The 20,160-nt window shown below is 35.3% G+C and overlaps 1 protein-coding gene across 1 annotated transcript in view; it reads right to left on the reverse strand.

The window, feature by feature from the left end:
* The window catches only part of DNAH8 (dynein axonemal heavy chain 8), a 141,792-nt gene that overhangs the window by 85,197 nt on the left and 36,435 nt on the right, over positions 1–20,160 (reverse strand). Inside the window, 15 exon segments of the mRNA XM_056357561.1 lie at positions 168–329; positions 604–708; positions 1,325–1,427; positions 1,574–1,737; positions 1,873–2,026; positions 2,406–2,605; positions 3,626–3,866; positions 6,511–6,648; positions 7,554–7,654; positions 8,801–8,863; positions 9,428–9,541; positions 10,559–10,663; positions 11,478–11,713; positions 13,919–14,045; positions 18,353–18,549. Coding sequence (XP_056213536.1) covers positions 168–329; positions 604–708; positions 1,325–1,427; positions 1,574–1,737; positions 1,873–2,026; positions 2,406–2,605; positions 3,626–3,866; positions 6,511–6,648; positions 7,554–7,654; positions 8,801–8,863; positions 9,428–9,541; positions 10,559–10,663; positions 11,478–11,713; positions 13,919–14,045; positions 18,353–18,549 — 2,210 coding nt within the window.

Genomic DNA, 20,160 nt, shown 5'->3' on the forward strand with positions numbered 1-20,160 from the left:
ATATCAAAATTGCAGTCATTAAGGATTGACTTTTACTGAGTAGATCCTTATCTTTGTTTCCTCTATGAAAACTTCCTCATATAGACATTCCCATATGCTTTTTACATCCCACCTCCCCCCACACACCATCCAGACTGCACAGAAAAATCCACATCCTGTAATCTCACCTGTGCTGGGAATTGATTAAGAAAATTCAGCAACTGATATCCTGAGTCACTAATTTGGTAATATGCTGCCCTAATTATGCCATGCAATGAAGTCTGCTGCATATGCAATAAATCCTGTAGCCAAAGCTCTACTGGTCCTTTTGCAATCACTGGAGCATCCAACTGAAAAATTAGTAAAAGCAAAAGGTACAAAATAGAACATAATTACCAAACTGTTCAAGAATGTTTGCTGCATTTCTATTCAAGACAATTACTGATTTAATTTCAATAAATCATACTAGGAATTTTTAATGAAGATTTATTATAGTTTTGTGACACAACACTGTTCATTTGTAATTAAAAATAATACAATTTATTGCATACTTTTATGTTCAATAATAGAATGATTTATCTATTAACAACATTTCTGGGAAAAAAAAAATAATCAGAGAATTACTGGAATTTTTTCTCCTTCTCTTGATATGACGGCCAGTATGCGATCATAATCCTTTGGGTGAAAGTCCGCTTCATTTATATTGTCAGATATGGAAGGCAGGTGTGGCTGTAAGGATAATTCAGAAACCATTCATTGTAAATACATAGCATTATAAAACAGAAAAAAAAAAAAAAGTCAAGTTAGGTTATCCTGCAAAGGTTCATCTGAACCTATAGATGAATTTTTGGCCATCTGTAGGTAATAATTACAGAAATGGTTGTGTACAATTTTATCTCCATTTGCTAGGGTGTTGGGTTTTTTTACAGTTTCCATAAGGTGATCTAGCAGAGCAGAGATCAGCTACTGTGTAATATCAATGCTCTTATCTCAATCAATCCCTAGGAACAACCCAGACTAGTTGGATTAATTTTTAAATATGCAAAGCAGGAAATTGTCACAGGGTCCTTTCTGTTAGTTTAGTTGTGAGAAGAGTCACCAGCAAATCACTTGATGGGACCATATTCTAGGGTTCTGAATTCTGAAGATTTTTTTTTTTTAATTACAGATATCCATTTCATATTTTGTTAAAGACTACAGAGCAAGAAACAAAACAAACAAAAAAAAAAACCTCTAGCAAAGTTTATAAGAAGAAAATGTTTAAATTTTAACTTACTAAATGCTTCTCCATATTCTAACATTTTGTTATAAGCAGGGGGAAAAAAAATAATCACTAAGGTTGTACCTGAATTGTATGAGAATCACTTGCTTGTCCAAGAATTTCAAGAAGGGCAGGATCAGAAACAAAAAAGAATCTAGGAAACAGTAGTCTTTTCTTCTCTAAGTATCTTTAAAATTGAACAAGATTTTTATTAGAATATTTCAGCTCTTTGTTTTTTTCTACATAAGAGTGAAAGTAAGACTGAAATACTATTAATATTTCATATAAACTACTTAGAAACAAAAAATGCATTAAAAATCAAACAATTCATACCCTGCAAGTGATTTCTGACATACTTCCAACTGTTCATGTAAATAAGGGAGAAGCTGCTTCATAGTCCCATCCCCGACACAGCAGTTAATTACATTTGGGCTTTCACGAGCTCGTTGCATTATTCTTACCCATGATTTGTCAACATTCTGAAAAAGCTTTTCTTCCTATATATAGCAAAAACATAAGTATTTTCACAACATAATCTGTTGGAATTATTATTTTTATTATATATATAATATAATGATTATTATACAGATACCCTTTAATACACAATAATAGGCAAGCATTTTAAAGTTTACCTGGGGTAACTGTTTTGCAATATCTCCTCCTACAAAAACAGCTTCAAGATAAATCCAGAGATTCTGCACAACCAGCCATTTTTCAATTATGTCTGTAGAGCTGCTAAGCTTACAAATCCAGCTCTGAATTTCCTTTTTAAATGGTGTATTGTATCTAAAAAAGGATGAGAAGCAGAAATTATTTAATTCTAAATAAAGCTATTATAAGATAGATTATAAAATAAATAAATGGTAAAAAAAAAAAACCAACACAAAACCCCCACAACTGAACAACACTTGTTTCACTTAGAGCAAGAAGAATCTCATGGAAAGTTTCTACCAGCTCAATTACATTCAAATATATTGAGACAATAGTTTGCTACTGATACATGAAAGCCTTCCACCTGGGAAGCTGCTTCATTGGACGTTGTAACATTCTGTTTCATTAAAAAATAATATTCCATTCAAATTTACTACTGATTTAGCCTAATAATAATACAGTTTCTATCTCAGTGTGTTTCTGAAAACACCATACACAATCAACTTAGAAGTACCTATTGGTCAGTAAAGAGTCAAGAATCATTAAACTGTCCTCCATCAACATTATAATTTCTGATGATTCAGTTCCTTTTAACAGTAACTCTCCTCTCCCTTTGAATGATGAAAAGCTCAGAATTTGGCTTTCCCAAATGTCAGCTATTTGAGATAGTTTGGCTTCTATATCTTTCTCCTTTGTAGCAGATAGACATATATCCTGCAAAGAAAGAACCATTTTTTTAAAATCTCCATTCTTCAGGAATAAAATCTTTCCTTATAGTACACATCTAGTAATAGAGTATTTTAAAACAATATATTAAATTTTATAAAATAGTACAGAAATGTGTCACACATGCAGAGATCACGGTACTAATTTTACTCACTCAAATTACATGTATATATAACTGAAAAATGCACATTTGGAAATGCATGGATATACCATTTCTGAGGCTTCATATTTTGTTATTTTTGCATAACAAGATTTCTGAATTGTCTTTTTTACAAGGTTTAGGATAGTGATGTAGGCTCATCAACAGATGAACTCTTACTCTTATCCCATTTCTATTTATAGAATCACAGAATTTAGGTTGGAAAGGTGACCAAGTACAATATTGTATTCAAACCAGAGCTTAATTCAAAATTAAGTGGATCACCTTGGAATGCTTCCATATAAATCAACTACGAATATAAGACTAGCTTTTGCATGCATATTTACCCTATGAAACTTGCAAACTCCATTGAGAGTTTTTTAAGGTTATGTGAGGATTCTTTTGAAGATGTGTGGTTCATGAAGTTGTATGTATAAAGATCTAGAAAAGCATTAATATTAAATATTAATAAACATGGACCCTTCCTCAAAAATTTCTGATTTATTTACAAATTTTTAAAGCAACTACAGAGTTCAAAAATTAGGTGACCATGATCATTTGAAGTATTCTTTGGGTTTTTTCCCTGTTTAAAAAGGGCTAAGAAAATCATAGAAAATAGGGCCAGCAAGAATGTGAAGAGATTACCTAGAAATAAGAATCCAAAGATTTCAGCTGCTACCTCTTTGTTCATATGGATAAGAACTTCTAAATAAAATATAAATTATTTTAAACTAGCATAGTCTGATTGAGAGTCAGGGACTTTAAGGAATTAAAACTTTTTTTAAAAGGTGATAATTTTAAAAGCAACCATATTATTTTTGCTGACAATTTAAAATAAACAAGGAGGGGGAAAAGATGTATGTACCTACCTCAATATCATCTTTGTGTTTAAGAATTGGTGCTTCCATGATGTTTTGAAGGCAAAATGAATCAGATTTTATATCGAATTGATGTCCTGTTGTTTCAGCAATACGATTCCAGTGTCTTTGCTTCATTGCTTTGTTGGTCATAATTTCCAACAAATTACAAGACTCCCTAAAATCATCAATTTTTTTCTTGAGATCTAAAAATGCTTGCCAGTGTTTGAGTCCTTTAGGTAATCTACAGCACCTGCAGTTGAGTTCAATTGATGCAGTAGTAAATGCCTCTTTTGTCAAAATAAGAATCGTTTAAACATTTTAAAAATAGATGAGGAAATATGAAGTAGCTTATATAAGTCAACATTTTCTATGTAAAATTCCAATTTGTGTCAATTAGTCTACCTTTTTAGAAAAAAATGCAAATGCCCTACTAAAACCACATAATATTTAAGTTTTAACCATTGATATATTCTTTGTAAATAAACAGTAATATTGCTTTTTGCATGAAAACATAGCTTATGTGTTGCTTATCATCACAGATACTATTGACAAAAACCCAAGCCAAATTGTTAAAATTCACATAAGTGATCCTTGTACAAATATAATATTTACTTCAATTTACGATACCAGTAATACACGTGGCACATACTAACATACACTTCAGACAGATGTGAAAATTGGAAAGATATGACCACCTTCTCCCTCTACCTTCTGTTAGTAGTCTTGAAACGATTCCAAAAGAAAATGAAAATTTTATACTTTTAACATGGAAAAACCCCCAGCGAAATATTTAAGTCAATATTCACCTCTTTGAACACATTTTTACAGAGCCTACACACTAAGAATTAAGCAGTTGACCCACCACAGGAATGTCTTAATGTAAATGATAAAGTACATCCTTAGCAAAAAAAGTAATAAAGCCTGAATCCCATTTCCCTTGGTTTTGCAGCCTTTGTCACTTACGTCTCTACCTCCCACTGATGTAATTTCATCTTTTCTGTAGCGAGTACAATACAGCAGCCTGTGTCTGGTTTAGAACTATGTCAGTGCTGTGTGGTTGCCAGTACAGTCATGCTGATTATGTCCCTGGTTGCTGTCAAACAATGTTTAATACCTGCCTGCCCTTCTCCGAGGGGGAAAAGTATTTTGTGTGGGTTTGGACTACCGTGAAGTTTTAACTTTTACAAAACTCATAGGTACTTAAGGTTATTTTGTAAGAAATCTGCCTTGAGAGTTGAAGCTAGCTGATAGATTAATGTCAGGTTCAGTGATTTGGGACAGGAATCTGGCACAGCAAAGAGGCAGACTTTGAACGACACTGCAGGGTCCAGAGCAGGGAGCCCTCTTATTCTTACTGATTCTTGTGAACCAGAAGATACTGTTTTACCCAAAGACCAGATACTGCCAATTAGATGTCTGTCAATGTCTTGCTTCTTTGAGAGACTCTTAATCCCTGAAATCCTGTCAGCATATGTAACCTCAAATTTGGGAAAGAATACTCTTTGGCACGTATTTCCTTGAAAAGTTATTAGTCTCTGTTTAATGTTTTCCACTTAAAATTTCAGAAATAATGCAAATCTATGACCCAATCTTCAACTCTGTCAAAAGTGCAATTTCAAAAATATCAAAATTTTTCACTTACCAATTTTATGCCTTATAATGGCGTATTTTATAGATCTGTTAACCTTCAGAAAAACATGTATTTACTAGACTACCTTGACAACACGTACTAGAAGCTAATAACGAAAAAAACCCCACGCATTCTGTACTACAGATCCTCTATCCCTAGTTTAGGAAGGTTATGCTACTATTTTCAATTACAGAATGCGTTAGTGTGATAAGCCATGAAAAACTGCCAAAGTAAGACCAAGAGGTAAGATATATTGACAAAATGGAGAATGGAAGGAAATAATGGGTAAATAGGTGGGATAAGTACTTAATGGCCTGAGAACAAACTATTTATATTGAAGGCTTTTCACTGCAGTTACAAAAGTAATTGCCCTGTTATACACTTCTAGTTGAACTACACTAAACAAATGTCAATTTCAGAGACTAATACAATGTATTGCTCTTATGGAACTCCGTGGTGTTTGAACACAACATAATTTGGAACACAAATTAGGCTTTAACATTATCTAAGATTGATTTACAGGTGCTATAACAGGCTGGCACCACTCTGTAACTGTAGTATAGATATACTCTAAAATACCAAATACTGGCACAAATAAAAATGTACATCAATTAGCCATGCCTTTATTTTGGAAATTAATAATGGAAGTTTCTAGAATGTTGTTCTAATAGGAGGATGGGGGGTGCAAAGATAGTGCCGAGAAAGCTAGAGTTGTTTCAGGATGGACTTTGCCAAGCTTATAACAGGACTCTAATAGGTAGCTGGAGAGCTGGCAATTGCACTCGCTGCTGTTATTCTGTTGTAAAATAATCTTTGTTCTAGTCTTCTGTATTATATTTCTTCCTAAATTCATGTATGTAATTTAAAAAAAAAAATTAAAAATACGGTTAAATTAAAAGGTCTGAAAATACTTCTGAACCCTAAGAACCAATGAACTTAAAATCAATGGGCTAATCTCCTGGCTGAAAAACTGAAGAACTTACCTTTTACAAATAAACTTTCAGCTCTCCTAACCTCTTGGTTGGTTTAGCTAAGGAGACTGACTCTTCAACTGAACGTATGCCCTTCAGTTATCAAAACTGCAGGTTAAAAGCTGGTTAACTACAAGTATAGTGTTACTCCACTCTTCCCTGAAGAATCTTATTACTTTATGACAAACCTTATCCATGGAAGTTTTGTATTTAAAGATATCAAAAAAGCTTTACTGAAATCATCTAAATCTTAATGCATTTAACATCAGTTATAAATTATATTATGAACATACCTGTTTTGAAAATCCAGAAGTTCAGCATTAATTTTTTCAATGTCTAAATCTGTCCACAGTATCTCATAATAACCATTGATAGTGTTTATTACAGTATCATATAATCCATACAATTTCTGAAGCAAGCTTAACTCTTTCCTGTGGGGAAAATAAAAAATTATCATAATAACAATTTTGATCAGCTATTTGGATATCTCTCAATAGTTAAATAGATGGCATATTCAATATTACTACAAAAAATTCAGGTAGATCAATTACATTACGTTTCTTAATGTAGAAAAGAACACTTCATGAATAAAATCAACAAAAAAGAGCAGACAGTTGGTGCTAAAGACCTAATATACACACTAAACATATTTGGGGAAAATTTTCCTTTAGTCTAGTCCTATAAAACTTCCATTTATCCAAAATTAACCTAGCTTATATACCCTGAGCTGTCTCTGTGGTGCAAAGCAGAGCATGGCAAATAGGGACAATTAGTCGATTTACTTTGGAAGCACTCTGAATCCAAACAAAAACAATGATCTAAAAACAGCCAGAAAGGGTCAGATCCTCATCTGCTGTGAATCACCATCAAACCATTGAAATGGTTGGTGCAAAAATGTCAGAATCTGATTCTGATTTGTACAGCTGCTCAAAAAATTCAGACTTTCATAAAAACTCTAGTTATATTTTTCATATATGACACACTGACCTTTCCTTGCCTTTTCCTTACTCATTATTTGTACCATATCTTAATACATAATACTATATTTACTCTTCTACTTTTATATATATATTTCTGGGGCATAGTGTTCTGCTCTTTTATATAGTATATACATGTACTAAAATAATTTGGTATGGTCCTGTTACCATAATAAAAAAATACATTTTTTTTATATGCACACCATTAGACCTCTAAAATTATCATTGATTTTTTATATTTTTTTTTATTTTATTTAAGGCAATGGAAACCTTCCATATTGAATTATTTCTCTTTTTGGTGTATCCTAAGCCTTTCTAACATACTTAAACACCTAAGCCAGCTGTATTCCCACAGTTACCTGACTTTATGCAAAACTCCATAGTCTGTGACAGGCAATCCAAACAACTGTTCACCAGCTGAGTATGTGATATACTTTCTCCACAGCTCATCAAAGTTAGCCTGATGAAATTAGGATTCGTACAGACAAAATGTATGTTTATAATCTCGGTTTAAATTTAAAATTGTCTAATAATAAATTAAACAGTTCTAAACTTGTCTTAGAAGAATTCTATTAGGATCATATTTAAATGTCTGAAAATATTTTTGATCTAAAATTTTGAACAGGGCTCATGTAAGGTAATACTCAAATCCATATATTGAATTCAGATAGTGAAAGTTTATGTAAGAAGAAGAAGCATTTTATAAAAATGGGATGTGAAATGAATTCCACATTATCAAGGGAGGGAAAAAAAAAAAGAAGAAAATATTTGCATTGATAAAATATACAGCCTGAAAACAACTACTGAAGAGTGCCAAAAAATACAATTACTTTCATAGTATAACTGCTATCCAAAGAATATGATCACCACAGAAAAATGGAATGAGGAATGATTTTGGCAGTTACTATCCATAAGCACAAAGCATTCTCTTGGCAAAATAATAAATACAGTAAATTCAACCAAAATCACTTCATTTTCAGTACATATTAGATGCATTAGGAAGTTTAAACACCTTCTGTTAGTTATTAGTGCATTTCATAAACTCTGACTTTGTTTTTTACTGAGTCTATACGATATGTAAGAGACTGACAGAAGTCTTGCTGAAAAATAGTCTTCAAGGTACTATTACATGCAGAGAAAGGAACAAGGATTAAAAATAGATTAAAAACTGGTTACGGACCTATGAACTAAGGTTCATAGCAAACAAGTATCAAATTGAAAGACAATTATCTAATGGAAAGTGTGATCTTTAAAAGATTAAAGGATTGGGTTATGTGACTGATACATAACCTGGCTTCTTCTCAGTCATTATCAAGTTGTTATACTTGACTTTTCCCTCTTATACTGCTTGTATTATTTCAAATCAATAATTTATGCTCACAAAACATGAAGAACAAAGCAAGGTTACACATCAATCAATCATCAGTCCTTCCATGTTAAAAAAAAAAATTGTCTGATAGAAACTATAGTTAACATAATAATACACAAACTATCCACCAAGACACATTTATCAAAGATTGTAGAAGTGTCTTTTTCTAAAGTTGTTTTGATAAGCAACCACAGATTAATTTTAGTTATTTGGAAACTCAACAGTTCATTTTCTTACCTGAAAAATCTGCAGCCTATTACTGGCTTCCTGAGGTGGAATACCAGGAACCATAGGTCCTTCCTTTTAAACAAGCAGTTAACAAAAAATGAGTATTAATTCTCAAAGTGACTGAAAGCTACTGTAATTTACAGGTCATCATAAAATGCATATTTTTTGGTAGTCAAATTCCAATCAAGTTTTGTATCCTGGTAATGTTATTTTTATGAAATTGAAAAATTCTTTAGCTTAAACTCAATAAGATTACACTTCCATTTTTCAGATTTTGTTCTTTTGCTGAAAATAAAATACTCGGTGAGTGGGCCAAGATCATCTCTTTAATGCTGATGTGCAAGCAAAGGTGCCACAACATGTGTTACAATTTCTAAATCAATTTCTAAATTAATTTCTTAATTAAGATTTCATGGTGATTTTTACCACCAGGGATTCTTTAATTTCCTTACAGATTAGCGTGCACTATTATTTCTTTATACTGAAGATTTTGACCTATAATGATGGCTGCTTAGCAACCACTGCATCAAAAATCCAGTAGCTGAGTAAAATAAAATTCTGGCACCCAACTGCTTCAAACCAAAAATATTGGAAACCTACGTACAAGTCTTACAGGTAACTACTAAATTCATTTACCATTTCATATGACATTTCAAAGTTTGACACATCCTCCTGAAAAACTGCGACTGATTCTAGCAAATGACTCTTAAATTTGGGCTGAACTCGAACCAGCTCATCTTGAACTCTGGTCTGACATACAAAAGATTAAAATCAAAGTTATTTCTTTAAAAAAAAACAAGGAACAGATATTTGAACTATATATAGAACAAAATTATAAATAAAAACTATTAATTCTGAACAAAAATAATTATTTTAAGCTAAATAGATTTTCTTTCCTTTTATGGTGCTGTGTTCAACTTTTGATACAAAAAGTGGAAAAAAATCCCCAACGAAAACCTGTTAGAAAATCTCCCCTCCATCTTTAAGTGAATGTCTTTCATTACAAGGGGGTGGGGGAACAAAAGGACACAAAAAGGGGGGGTGGGGGAGTGGAATATTGTAATCTCTTTCTCAGTTTCCCTCACTCCAAAAGAACTCACAAAACCCAAAATGTTACAATACTCTTCCTCAATGGATGGCTCAGCCTTCTCTTTAACAACTTCCTTATCCTTTTTTAAAAAGCTTTTGGGTTTTTCTCTCAAGCTGGTTGACATATAAGTGTAAAATACATTTGAGCTTGAGCCCTTTCCAGAGTGATTAATCCTAATTGTTCCAACAAAATATGTATGTATTTCCATCTAACCTTCCACATTACAGAATATATTCAATAAACATTGAGCTTTTGAGGGATATGAGGGTGTTCTGAGCAATAAAGGTAAAATGCAATCACCACCTAGGGGTAAGGGCACTGACAAATTATGCACCTCTTAAAAAGAGGTTATCTAAGGGTAGTAATCTTCCTGATCAGACAAATGACACAAAAACTAGAAATGAGAAAGAGCAGAAAGAGCAGATGGACATAATAAATGTCTCATTTTCTTGCATGTTTTAAGTATATATCTAAAATGTACAATAATACTTAAATATTGAAGAGTTCTATAAAAATAAAATTAGAAAAAGAACACACTAATAAAAGCTGTAGACACTAGTGTGCAAATGAGGCCGTGTGAGAAGACGGAGTGAAGTCACAATTGGTCCCACATTGTCATTTATAATCTGGAAAAAGCACATGAAGACAAATGGAAAGTAACAGTTTTATATACTTACAGCTTTGGTCTGTAATTTATTTAAAGAATATCTAAGTGTATCAACTCCTTCTGATTCCTCTTTTGTAATGTCAATTTCAAAAGTATTTAAAATGGCATAGGCTTCCTAGATGAAAAAGCAAAACCTTAGGAATGATGCATTTAAAGTTCATTTCCAGGAACACAGATCCAATTTGTAAGAAACATTTCAAATAAAATCTGTTAATGTAATTTAGGCATAATTACTATTTTTTTAAATAAGGATGATGAATGAAGAACTAGGGAACAACAGCAAAACGTATTTCTTCAAAGATGTATTGGATGAAATGCTAGGAAAAAAATCTACAAACAATTTTAATATTAAAAATACATAAACTTTATCATCCTAGTGGTATTTTTATTCTACTGATCTACATTCCACCTGAATGCAGATTTTGATGATTTTTTCCTGACTTTGAATAATTACAGACACTGCATATTTTTAAATGTTTTGCCATTTATACATATTTATTACTATGCTTGCCAAACTGTCAAATGCCTGTGTAAGTATTTGTTACAGAATGACCCTTTCTTATTGCTTGTTCTCATTTGCAATTTGTTTGCATATCTTCTGCTTTATTATCCTCCTCATACACACATGGCATTATTTAAAAATAAGATCATTTGCATATTTTATCATTTTCATATTTTATAATTTCCTAACTGGTAGACAATAGATTTGTTAATGAAGACAAACAAAAGTGTCTAGCAAAGTATCTGATATCGATTCATAATTTATAATAAAAATAACAGCAAAAATCTTACTTTCTTTCCCATTTTCAGCCTAGATCCTTCAGGACAGTAAACTCATTGTTTGGGTTCTCAGTTTATCTTATGACTCCTGTTATATAATATAATTATCAAGATACTAATTGAGATTAAAAAAATAAAAATCATCTTACTTCTATAGGTTCCAGAGTCATATCCATTTGTATTTTATTATCACGAATGATAGATAAAGCTTCCATTGCAAATCTGACATCATCTAAGTCATGCAGAGGTCGAGACAATTTCTTTAAATATTCAGTTATAAACGACATCATGTCTGTCATTTTTTTTTTATATTCCTCATGTAAATAATGACAGAGGAGCATCTTCCAGGCTTTGGCTTCAATTGCTAAAGCTGTTTTCAGTGGTCCTGATTTAAAATAAAAAATTGAAAAAAACTTATTCAATCTACATCTTAATATTTTCTGTAAAAAAACCCCACATCATCACACATCGTTCTTTAACAGCAAATAGGAAATGTAGACAGGCAATCCAATTACTGCATTTTAAAACAATTTCAATTACACTTAAATATATTTCTGTTGGTTTATTGTACATTATGATATCTGTAAAACATGTTGGTAAGCTTATCTAATAGAACATATAGAGAAGATGAATAATGACAAAAATGTTTATTTATTAATGTAGATTTTCATAGAATACCTTGGATATATATTAACCAAATGCATAAAGTTCAGTTATATTTAAATGGTTTATACCCATTGAAGAAGTGGCATCTTTGAATTTCAATATTGGGATCTGGAATACTTCCCAACTAAAACTGTGAGGCGTCATATGCAGTTAATGTATACACACAAACCAACACTGAACAGACAGAAAAGCCAATCACTGGCACCGTAACTTATTATCAGAATATATTAATATTTTAGTAGACAGCATTTTTCACTCTGGTGAAAGACACCAAAAGATACTAACAGCATATAGCCTTTCTGCTCACAAAAATTTTAGAGCAGATAGAATTTCTTCTTTAACGATGGGGCTATTAACATTAAAATCTGACTCCTAAAGGCCAGGGTAATTCAGGAAAAGTACTGTATCCGAATTTCTTCTTTAACAATGGGGCTATTAACATTAAAATCTGACTCCTAAAGGCCAGGGTAATTCAGGAAAAGTACTGTATCCTGTCCAGAAGCGAAAATACATAAATGATAATAAATCAATTCTCAAACTTGAGTCAAAAAAAACCCCATCAACACAAACAACCCAACAAAACAATCCAAACCTGTTTCCCCAGATCATAAAAACATGTAATATCCTTGCTCCTGAACCTGGAGGATTTGGCTTCCTCTGATGCAGTGATCACAGATGACGGAGTAGTGTGACAAAATCCATACTCTTTGCAACACACTTTTTCTTACCACTCTTGGTCACAGAATAATAAACAGCAAGAGTTTTCCAGGGTGAATTAATTGGCTCCAGAGTGGTTTCATTCATAAGAGTTGTATCCAGGAACTGGATGAAGATATACAGTCTGACAATTTTAATTATTCACAGAAAAAAAGCTAGGGATAGCATGCCACCAAGATTCTGAAATGAACTCTAGTAATGGAAGTGTGTGGCTTCTGTCTTCTCTAATGTACGAGGAAGACAAATTGCGCAGAGATTATTTCTCAATCTAATCTCTCAGACGATGGGGTTGCTCACTAGAAACATGGCCACAATGATATTTGGAGAGTTTCTGGGGAAACATTTTCTACTTGTCCCTAGATAGCAACTGTGAAAACATCTGCCACAGAAAATCAAAAACCAAAAGAAGAGTGACATTGGTTCAGAGAAGACATTAGCTATGTAATAATCTGTCAGGTGAGATGGATAATTGCCATTTAAATCCTTGCTTCTTTGTCAGCACAAACAGCTTAATTCTTCAACAAGCAGTTGTCTGGAGAGAAAAAATTTTTCCACCCCTAACTGTTCTTTAGAGTAACATGATCAATGAGTACACCAGGTTGTCACGGCCACAGAAGGCCAGGTACTGAAACATGGTGCAGTATAGAACTGAGGAAACACATGCTGTATGAGGGAATATACTCCAACACCAAGTCTTGGTGCCAGCTTTCTCTTACTTTAAAGACACTAGAGGTGGACAGGAAAATACATGATACTCTGAGAGCTAAGGATGCTAAACAAGGGAATGGCTAGAAGCCATCTCCTGCTGAAACAAGCACCAAAAGTGAAAAAGAAGATAACGCAGCTATGTGCTAGTCTTATGATTTATGCTTCCAATGCTCTTTATGATCACTAGCTGACCTGGTGCCAGAGATGACCAAATTAAATGTCAATATATATTCATTAACACTTTAGCAAAACTCCGTGATAAGTTCACAACCATGCCAAAACTGAATTTCACCACTCCAAAGAGGAGAAGGCAAGTGGAATGGAGGATTTTTTCAAGTCAGATTTCTTAGAAGGGTGTGAGTGAGCTCTGGCTGATTAGAGTGGTCTCTTTAGTAATTTCAAGTCATATTGTATACATGTATTTCTGAGAACAAACCAAATAAGATGACTATTATATTCATTATTTTTCTGTACATAAAATGATAGGAAAATATCATACCTGTATGCAGTTCAATTGGACCAAGAAGAATAATGGGTTTAAAATCTTCCATCTCTTGCTCAAACATAACATAGTGAAGTATTTCTTTTTTAATTTCAGTCAGACATGGACAGGTAGCCAAAAATTGCTGTGTGTAGTTTAAAAAGTCAATCAACAAATGTCCTTTTTCATATTTTTGGTTAAAAAAGTGGCAACAGTTATTTGGGAATTACTGGAAATATATACCAATATTATTCCTGGTTTTAGCCTTCTGTAGCCTTGCTAACATAGTATAATGCATGTGATAAGGCATTCATTATCAATTTCTCTGTCAGTAATTCTCAAGCTTGTTGGGAAATTCCAATCAAATTTAACAGACATATCTAAGACATGCTAAGTGCCTACTGCCTTTGGAAAACAGATGACAAAACAGAAACAAAAAAAATACATGCTCACATTTACAGAAAGACTACCCCATTAGACCAATTACACGTGAAATAATCACAATAAAATACATCTTCTAAGTAGTTCCATGAGCAGAACTCAACTGTAGAAAGGTTCTGTGATTCTGAAAAGCTGCATTTCGGAAATGTCACACAACAGCTGTACTCAACGTGCCTAAATTTCATGAGCAAATAATAAATGCCAAAAGGTGTTTCCCACTTAAATTCTTTTGTCTAGGAGTACCCAGACAGGCAGTGGAAGAGTCATCATAATGCTAAAGAAAGAATGTAGAAGCTCGAGCATGTGTGTATGAAACCTTACTGCATTATTATTGAGGCTTTCTCTGTAGCAGTATCCTTTTCTTCAGTAGTAACTAGATCAAACTAATAATATTTGATTAGACTTAAAATTTTAATTAGACTAATGGTTTTTCAGGTCTGCATATAAAGTGGGGGGGTTTAGTCCACATAAACTGCACAACTTGTACTGTGATACTGAAAACATGATGTGATATTCACAGATCTACATATATCTAAGGTAACGTATTAAACAGAAAAGGTAAGAACAGAAAACTCAGTTAAGGAAAGGCTCAATAAAGTAGATAAAGAAGCCAGATTTCTTCTACTGAACCTCTAAATTCAAACTTAAAATTTCAACTCCACTGTAGAAAGACAGCGTGAAATATTTGGAAGCAAAAGCCGGACCTCCAGTTCCTGGAAACTAACTTTTTCTTGCTGTAGTAGAAAATACTTTTTTCTACTACACCTGAAAATTCAATTTAGAATTCAAACAACCAAGAATTGAATAGAGGATTCTTGGACTAGAGAATGCAGAACTTGCCTCCTAAAATAACTACAGGAAGGGTGGTAAACAAAAATATGTATTAAACTCAAAGTAAACACTTTCCATAGAGAAAAGCGCACAATTGCCAGCACCGATCTGTGGGAGTTTCTGTGGGTAGTGGTATAGAATCATAAAATAGTTTGGGTTGGAAGGGACCTCAAAGATCATCTAGTTCCAACTCCCTGCCATGGGCAGGAATACCCTATTCTCTCAAAGCCCCACCAACAAACCTGGCATTGAACAATTCCATAGGTGGGGCATCCACAATTTCTCTGGGCAACCTGTGCCAGTGACTCATCACCCCCACAGTGAAGAATTTCTTCCTTTAATCTAAATCTACCTTCTTTCAGTTTAAAGTCATTCCCCCTTGCCCTATTACTACATGCCCTTGTAAAAGGTCCCTCTCCAACTTCCATGTAGTCCCCCATTAGGCACTGGAAGGCTGCTATAAGGTGTTCCCAGAGCCTTCTCTTCTCCAGGCTGATCCAACCCAACTGTCTCAGCCTGTCTTCAGACGAGAGGCACTCCAGCCCTCTGGGCATCTTCATGGCCCCCCTCTGGACTCACTCCAACAGGTCCATGTCCTTCTTACACTGGAGACCCCAGAACTGAATGCTGTACTCCAGGTGGGGTCTCATGAGCAGAGTAGAGTTGTGTTGAGCTTCTCATCAACCAGCACCCCCAAGCCTTCCTCAGGGCTGCTCTCAATCCATTCATGGCCCAGCCTACATTTGTGCTTGAGATTGCCCTGATCCACATGCGGGACCTTGCACTCGGCCTTTTTGAACTTCTTGAGGTTCGCATGAACCCACCTCTCAAGCCTGTCAAAGTCCTTGTGGATGGCGTCCCTTCCCTCCAGTGTGTCGACTGCAGCACATAGCCTGGTGTCATCAGCAAACCTGCTGAGGGTGGGCTCAATCCCAGTGTCCACGATGCTGACAAAGATGTTCAGCAGTGCTGGTGCTGAGGAACACCACTCATCACTGGTCTCCACTTGGACATTAAGCCATTGACTGCAACTCTGAGTGCGACCTTCCAGCCAATTCCTTATCCCCAGAGTAGTCCCTCCATCAAATCCATGTCTCTCCAATTTAGAGACAAGGATGTCATACAGGAGAGTGTCAAATGCTTTGCATAAGTCCAGGCGCAGATGACACGAATTGCTCTTCCCTCATCCACCAATGCTGTAAACCTGTCATAGAAGGCCACCAAATTTGTCAGGCATGATTTGCTCTTAGTGAAGCTGTTCTGGCTGTAACCAACCACCACCTTATTTTCCATGCGCCTGAGCATAGTTTCCAGGAGAATCTGCTCCATGATCTTGCTGGGCAAAGAAGTGAAGCTGAGTGGCCCGTAGTTCCCTCAGTCTTCCTTATTTCGCTTGTTAAAAATGGGGGTTATGTTTTCCCTTTTCCAGTCCTTGGGAACTTCACTGGACTGCCATAACTTCTCAAATATGATGGACAGTGGCTTAGCCCCTTCATTCACCGGGACCCATGTATATGCATCTCATCAGGTCCCATGGACTTCTGCACCTTCATGTTCCTTAGATGGTCTTGAACCTGATCTTCTCCCACAGCGGGTGGTTCTTCTTTCTCCCAGTCCTTGCCTTTGCCTTCTGTGACTTGGGCAGTGTGGCTGGAGCAAGTACTTGCCGGTGAAGACCAAGGCAAAGAGTTGCTGAGTACAACAGCCTTCTCAGTATCCTGGGTAACCAGGTCTCCCATTTCCCTCCAGAAAGGGCCCATGTTTTCCCTAGTCTTCATATTCCTTGTATCACTGATGTATCTACAGAAGCTTTTCTTGTCACCCTTGACATCCCTGGCCATATTTAATTCTGTCAGGGCTTTAGCTTTCCTAACCTGATCCCTGCCTGCTCAGACAATTTCTCTGTATTCCTCCCAGGGTACCTGTCCTTGCTTCCAACGTCTGTAGGCTTTCTCTTTGTGTTTGGGTTTGTCCAGGAGCTCCTTGTTCATCCATGCAGGCCTCCTGGCATTTCTGCCTGACTTCGTCTTTGTTGGGATGCATCACTCTTGAGCCTGGAGGACGTGATCCTTGAATATTAACCAACTTTCTTGGGCCCCTCTTCTCTTCAGGACTTTATCCCATGGTACTTTACCAAGCAGATCCCTAAAGAGACCAAAGTCTGCTTTCCTGAAGCCCACAGCAGTGAGCTTGTTGTGTGCCCTCATCACTGCTCTAATGAACTTGAACTCCACCACTTCGTGGTCACTTCAGCCAAGGCCGCCCTTGAGCTTCACATTCCCCACCAGCCCCTCCTTGTTGATGAGAACAAGGTCCAGCATAGCACCCCTTCTTCTTGGCTCCTCTATCCCTTGGAGAAGCTATCGTAAAGGCATTCCAGGAAACTCCTGGGTTGCTTATGCCCTGTTGTGTTGTCCCTCCAACAGACAATGGGGTGGTTGAAGTCCCTCATGAGGACCAGGGCTTGTGAATGTAAGGCTACTTCTCTCTGTCTATAGAGGGCCTCATCTGCTCGTTCTTCCTGGTTGGGCAGCCTGTAGCAGACCCCACGATAATGTCACCTGTCCCTGCCCTCCTTTTAATCCTGATCCATCAGCTCTTGGTCAGCTCCGCATCCATCCACAAGGTGGAGTTCCATGCACTCCACCTGGTCACTGACATAGAGGGCAACACCCTGTCCTCATCTCCCCTGCCTGTCCTTCCTAAAGAGCCTGTATCTTTCCATTCCATCCCTCCATAGTCTTCCCACCACATCTCCATGATGTCAGTAAGATCATAGCCCTGCAGGCACATCTTTAACTTGACTTGTTTATTTCCCCATGCTAAGTGTGTTTGCAGAGAGGCATACATCATGTCAGACTGGAGTAGTTTCTTGTGGACTAAAATCCAGAGTTCAACAAACCAAAATTAAAGGAATTAAAAAAATTAGGACTGGTTTATCAGTATCTAGAATGGCACAGAAGCAGGAAAAGTCAAACCCCAACACAAAAATTAGGTAGCATGCTATTACTTCTGCTTAAGAAATACACTGCTATTACTACTAAAAGACAAAATAAAAATTTCAGCTGTTAATGTGTTTTCTACATCTTTTTGCTTAATTTTATTTTTATCAATATTTTCTTATTTCAAAAGATAAGATTAATGAAGAACACTCCTGTAGGTGATCATCACTAAACTCACCTGAACTTTGGCATCTCTATCTTCTGTCCACAGTACCTTATATTTCTGAAAGTCCTGCAGAACTTCACTAGCTACTTCTCTTATGGAATTCACAGAAGAGGAGAGGAGCAGAACTAACTTAGAAATATCTTCATGTTCTGCAACAACTGAGTAAAAATTTCTTAGCTTTCTGATGACTACAACATCCTCAGCTCCTTCTGTAAAATAAAATTATATGTAAATGAATGAACCATTAGAAGTCTGATTAGAATTCTCTTCTAAACCTATGCATACCAAATTAAGCAATGATGCTTTTCAGTAAGGCTGAATATCTTTCTTCAAATGTTTGTCTGACTGCTTACTAGAAAAGTAACAAATGCTAGTTCAGGTCAGATACTACACAGCTAGAGTAAAATCATTCTAGAGTGAACATTTCCAAATGGAAAGAAAATCTTAATTCACAAACTTAATTTTCTCCACTGTAATGTAATGGTTACTAGAAGGTGACAAGGCCTCACAAACATTCTTTGTTATTTTATTGTTTTTCAAATTCATATAATTAAAGGTTTTTTTAATGGTACAAACCCCTTAAAAAATGTAAGCTTCTTGAACTCTGACATGCTCAAATAAATAACTTGTTATTCTACCTAGTGGGTTCAAAAAAGATGCAAAACTTTGCCAAGTCACATATTGATGAGTGCAGAAATAAAGTTTGTCATGTTTTGAGCTGCACTTGTCACCTGAAAGGTTAGAACTGAATGAAGAACAAAATAAAGGACAAAAGAACAAAAGAAAAATAAAGGAAAAAAAAAAAAAAGAAAAAAGACAATCTAACAGTTCAGAGGTTTTCCTAAACCTCTGTAGGCAGTTTAGAACACTGGTAGCTGCTGCTTCAGTTACATTATGGATGTTGAAACAGGAGCCCTGTCTCCTTTAAGAACTAAACTCAAATAGAATGAAAATACACACAATGTATTATGTCTCTCCTTCATCTTTGATGAATTACTGAGACAATCAGGGTCAACATAGACACCAATATCCCTGAGATCTAATAAGCCACTTCTGTCATAACAATGCCTGAGCATTTTCAACCAGATTTAAGAGAATGGAGAAAATAATCCACTCTTCCCACCACATACATTGTTTAATGATAGGGATTTATTGCAATTCCAGGTTCTCTTTTAGACTGAAGACCTTTTCACAGGTCTGGTCACTGGAAACAAAGCCTCAGATTGATCCATCTTTATCAGTGTACTCCATAGATCTCTTTAGCCAAATATTAACATGCACTCCCAGTATAGCCAAGGAGTAGTTTAAGGGTGATAAAAATGGTTACTTGCTGATGTTGTGTTTTGACACAGCAGAGGGAAAGGCCATGATTATCTGATGAGGATAGTTTCCTGCCACCCTCCTTGAAGCCCATTAAAAGAGGTTAAAGTCTTACAAAGCAGCAGTAGAAGAATGAAGTCTGAGCTCTGGACTATCAACAAGAAAAACTTTCCAAGATGTTAAAGACTTTCCAAAGGATTCACAACAAAGATAAAACTGTACTGCAGATCACTGGCTGAGTCAAGAAGCTGACAGAACTTGATGGTAAAAATGTATTTGGGCTTTTATGGCTGCTTGCAAAGCATACGGAGAGACACTTAGAAATACTATTAAGAAAAAAAGTATCTAAGGTGGATGCAGGTCTGTCTACAGTCTGAATATTCACATGAACAAACACTTGAAGCATTTCATAATCCATCCTAGGAATGTAGCCAGCCATTAAAATCTTTACTGAAATCTAATTATTAAGCTAGCTCTTGTTCTATCTCAATATTCCAATG

This window comes from Falco biarmicus, chromosome 12 (assembly GCF_023638135.1).
Source record: "Falco biarmicus isolate bFalBia1 chromosome 12, bFalBia1.pri, whole genome shotgun sequence".
Taxonomy (NCBI): Eukaryota; Metazoa; Chordata; class Aves; order Falconiformes; family Falconidae; genus Falco; species Falco biarmicus.